Source organism: Pygoscelis adeliae, unplaced genomic scaffold, assembly GCF_000699105.1.
Source record: "Pygoscelis adeliae isolate BGI_AS28 unplaced genomic scaffold, ASM69910v1 Scaffold54, whole genome shotgun sequence".
In the NCBI taxonomy this organism is placed as follows: domain Eukaryota; kingdom Metazoa; phylum Chordata; class Aves; order Sphenisciformes; family Spheniscidae; genus Pygoscelis; species Pygoscelis adeliae.
In genome coordinates, this window is record NW_008824982.1 from 1,514,877 (window position 1) to 1,518,306 (window position 3,430).

The window sequence follows — 3,430 nt, forward strand, 5'->3', positions numbered from 1 at the left end:
TAGGAGCTATTGAAGTACTAGACCTCCACAGGGGCGTTATTTGTGACAGCTCGTTAACTGAGATACCTAAGGAAGATACTTCCACAGGCACTATTAAAAGGAGCACTCATTGCAGTTATGAAGCTGGGGGCAGGTATTTCTAGTAGTGCTGATGTACTTTCCTGCCTGTAAGTTTAGTTTAAGCAGTAGAAATATAAAAGAAAACACCAATGTCTTATTTTGGTATAATGTCACTTCACGGTATGACTAGTACTTCATATTGATCACTTTTTATAATGTTGCCCTTTCAGTCTAACCCCCGCAGAACAAGCACTCCTTACCTGGTTGTCCATATCCTTGATGACGAGGAGAACTGGACTGTCGAGAGATGCCGATTTACGGTACAGAGTCTTCAGGCTGGTCCCATGCTCCAGTGTACTGTACGCAAGCCGCCACGGATATCCCTGCACTCGTGCGGGCAAGCGCCGGGCAAGCTAGGCAATGAACAGGGGGAAATGGTTACATATTCAACAGGTTGGGTGACAGGTGGTGCCCCACGCTATTCCCTTTCTGCAGGGGCTTCTGAGCCAAAAAATGGCTGTCAAGGGAGCAGCTGATGCCAGCAGCTTAACATCTCTGCCACATACGTGTGGCCTTGTACTCCGAGCCCAACTGTCTGCATGCACATCACCTGTGAGAGATTTCAAAACTGGCACCCCCTCTCCGAGCACTGAAAGAGTTGCCAGTCCTCAACATCACAACTCAAACTCCAGAGTCGCAAAACACAGAAATATGCTTTCCAGGTGAGCCAGTGCTGCAGCAAACAGGACCTTGCACAAGGAGACTCCAACACACTAAGTACTTTACAAACTCTTAAAAAGCACTGGCATTGCCTCCAGAAGGCAGAATGTCCCACACTCGGCAGAGACAGCACTACAGCTAACAGGGAAACTTGAGGTTTTTCTAGCCATACCTGCTCTATGTGCATATTCTCCAGGAGGGCACTGTGATGCTTTAAGACAGGCAAAGTATCATCGTCATCTTCTTCATAGTAACTGCAAACGCTCTTTCGTCGTTTTGCTTCTTCTACAGTAATGATCTGAAGCAAGAGAACAAGTGTCCAACCTAAAGCATAGCTCTTACGCTGTCAATCCTCTGTTGAAGCAAATTAATTTAAAACAACATATTCCTCAGCTGTTACACCATGTGGAGCAAAACCACAGTATGGGATGGTTGTATCAAGCACAGGCAGCCTTAACCAAATGGGGAAATTCTCAACTGGCAAGGTGTCTTTGAGACAGCACGGCCAGAATTTCTTCATGCCTCGGTGACCTCCCACAGCTGTAGAGTCTTTTGGGATTAATAAACATTGAGGTAACCAGGTGACATCATGTGGTCCGTCTCAGACACACTTAGTCCCAAGCCAGAAGGCTAAAGTGCACCTGCTTCTTTTGAGGCACACTACACACATCTGAACTAGATGTCTTGTGGGAGTCTAAATGAGGAGGACACAGAAGCTTCTTCGTTTTTTCTCATGCAGCTAGCTGAGTACATTAATTATTTTCTCAGGTGCTAATGCATGAGAATATGAAAGTTTAAAATTTTACTTCTCTTTATTAAAACAGCAGCTTTTTCCTGGTTTTCTTTACTGACTCAGACATGGTTCTGTGCATACAAACTGAAACAGAATGAATATAGCAAAGAAGTAAAAACGTAAATCAACTTGAACAGATATTTTGAAGTTCTGTCTTGTAGGAAATGTACTGAGTAAGATTGTGAGCATTCCGTTTACGTAAGTTCTTGACAATACTCATTCTGAGTGTCAAGGCCTTTATAAAATACATTCTTAGTTGAAAATGATCAAACAGCTCCTTGGAAACTTCTATTTATTCCTTTGCTTAAGACTTTATAAAGAGAGCACATTGCAATATTTTAAAAGGTGAGTCCACGTAAGTATTTCTAATGTCAGGTTTAAATTTAAATACTTATAAAACAAAGCACAGACTTCTCTCCAGCAACTACAAGTAAGCCACACTACCTTTTCCCATATGGGAAATAAAATGAGAATCCAAGTCCATACGCTTAATGCTTGTCTATAAAAGGACTCAGCCACCTACAAGGTGCTGAGAGAGACAGGGGACAAACTCTGAACCCCACACGGCATGGGCAGCAAACGGGCCCAAACGTGGCGCAGGGCAGGAGCTCCCAGGCTGGCAGCACCCACGGTGCCTGGAGCTTACGGCAGAGGGGCCACCGCCGCCTCACTCCTTGGCGGCAGCAGCCAGGGTGTCCTGGCTCCTGACAAGCTGCTGCTGGGGTGCTTGGCTTCCCGGCTGGCAGAGAGCATCATCTGGCACAGTTGGAAAGCTGCTAACCCTTCAGTGCAGCTCGGGGCGCTTAGCGAGCGACAGGAGCCTCAGCTCCGCACAGCAGTGGGAGGCGAGATGAGTATTGTGGTTTAACCCGGCAGGCACAAGCTGCTGCTGGGGTGCTTGGCTTCCCGGCTGGCAGAGAGCATCATCTGGCACAGTTGGAAAGCTGCTAACCCTTCAGTGCAGCTCGGGGCGCTTAGCGAGCGACAGGAGCCTCAGCTCCGCACAGCAGTGGGAGGCGAGATGAGTATTGTGGTTTAACCCGGCAGGCAGCTGAACACCACACAGCCCTTCGCTCACCCTCCCACCCCCAGTGGGATGGGGGAGAGAATCAGGGGGAAAAGAAAAGAGTAAAATTCATGGGTGGAGATAAAGACAGTTTAATAGGACAGAAAAGGAAGGGTAAATAATAATAGTAACGATAAAAGAATATACAAAAGAAGCGATGCACAATGCAATTGCTCACATGTACTGAGCGTGACGTCACATGGTATGGAATATCCCTTTGGCCAGTTTGGGTCAGCTGTCCTGGCTGTGCCCCCTCCCAGCTTCTCGCTGGCAGGGCATAAGAAGGTGAAAGTCCTTGACTTAACTTAAGCACTGCTCAGCAACAACCAAAACATCGGTGTGTTATCAACATCATTCTCATCCTAAATCCAAAACACAGCACTGTACCAGCTACTAGGAAGAAAATTAACTCTATCCCAGCTGAAACCAGGACAGTATCCACCCCTTATTCTATACCATCTACGTCATGGCCAAGTCCCCACACTTTCCAATACATTCCAATTAATCACCACCACTTTTCCCATCTTTTGATATATACACACAGATATCATTCCCTTATTCTATGGGCTATCCCTATAAAATGTTCATTGAGTTCATTTAGTCCATGACTTTGGGCTCCACCTGTCATAACAGTCCTTCAGGGCAGGAGAGATGGTGTGTGGTGTTGCATTGTTGCATGCTGAAGCCAGTTTTGGTTCCATCACCGCTGCACTTTGCTCAGTTTCATCAAAATTCATTCTTCATTAATCTAGGTGATTCTTATTGTAATACTGTTGATACGGCATGTAGCC

General features: G+C 46.1%; 1 protein-coding gene across 1 annotated transcript in view; it reads right to left on the reverse strand.

The window, feature by feature from the left end:
• NCOA7 (nuclear receptor coactivator 7) overlaps positions 1 to 3,430 on the reverse strand; it is a 102,821-nt gene that overhangs the window by 2,494 nt on the left and 96,897 nt on the right. Inside the window, 2 exon segments of the mRNA XM_009325638.1 lie at positions 321 to 473; positions 953 to 1,078. Coding sequence (XP_009323913.1) covers positions 321 to 473; positions 953 to 1,078 — 279 coding nt within the window.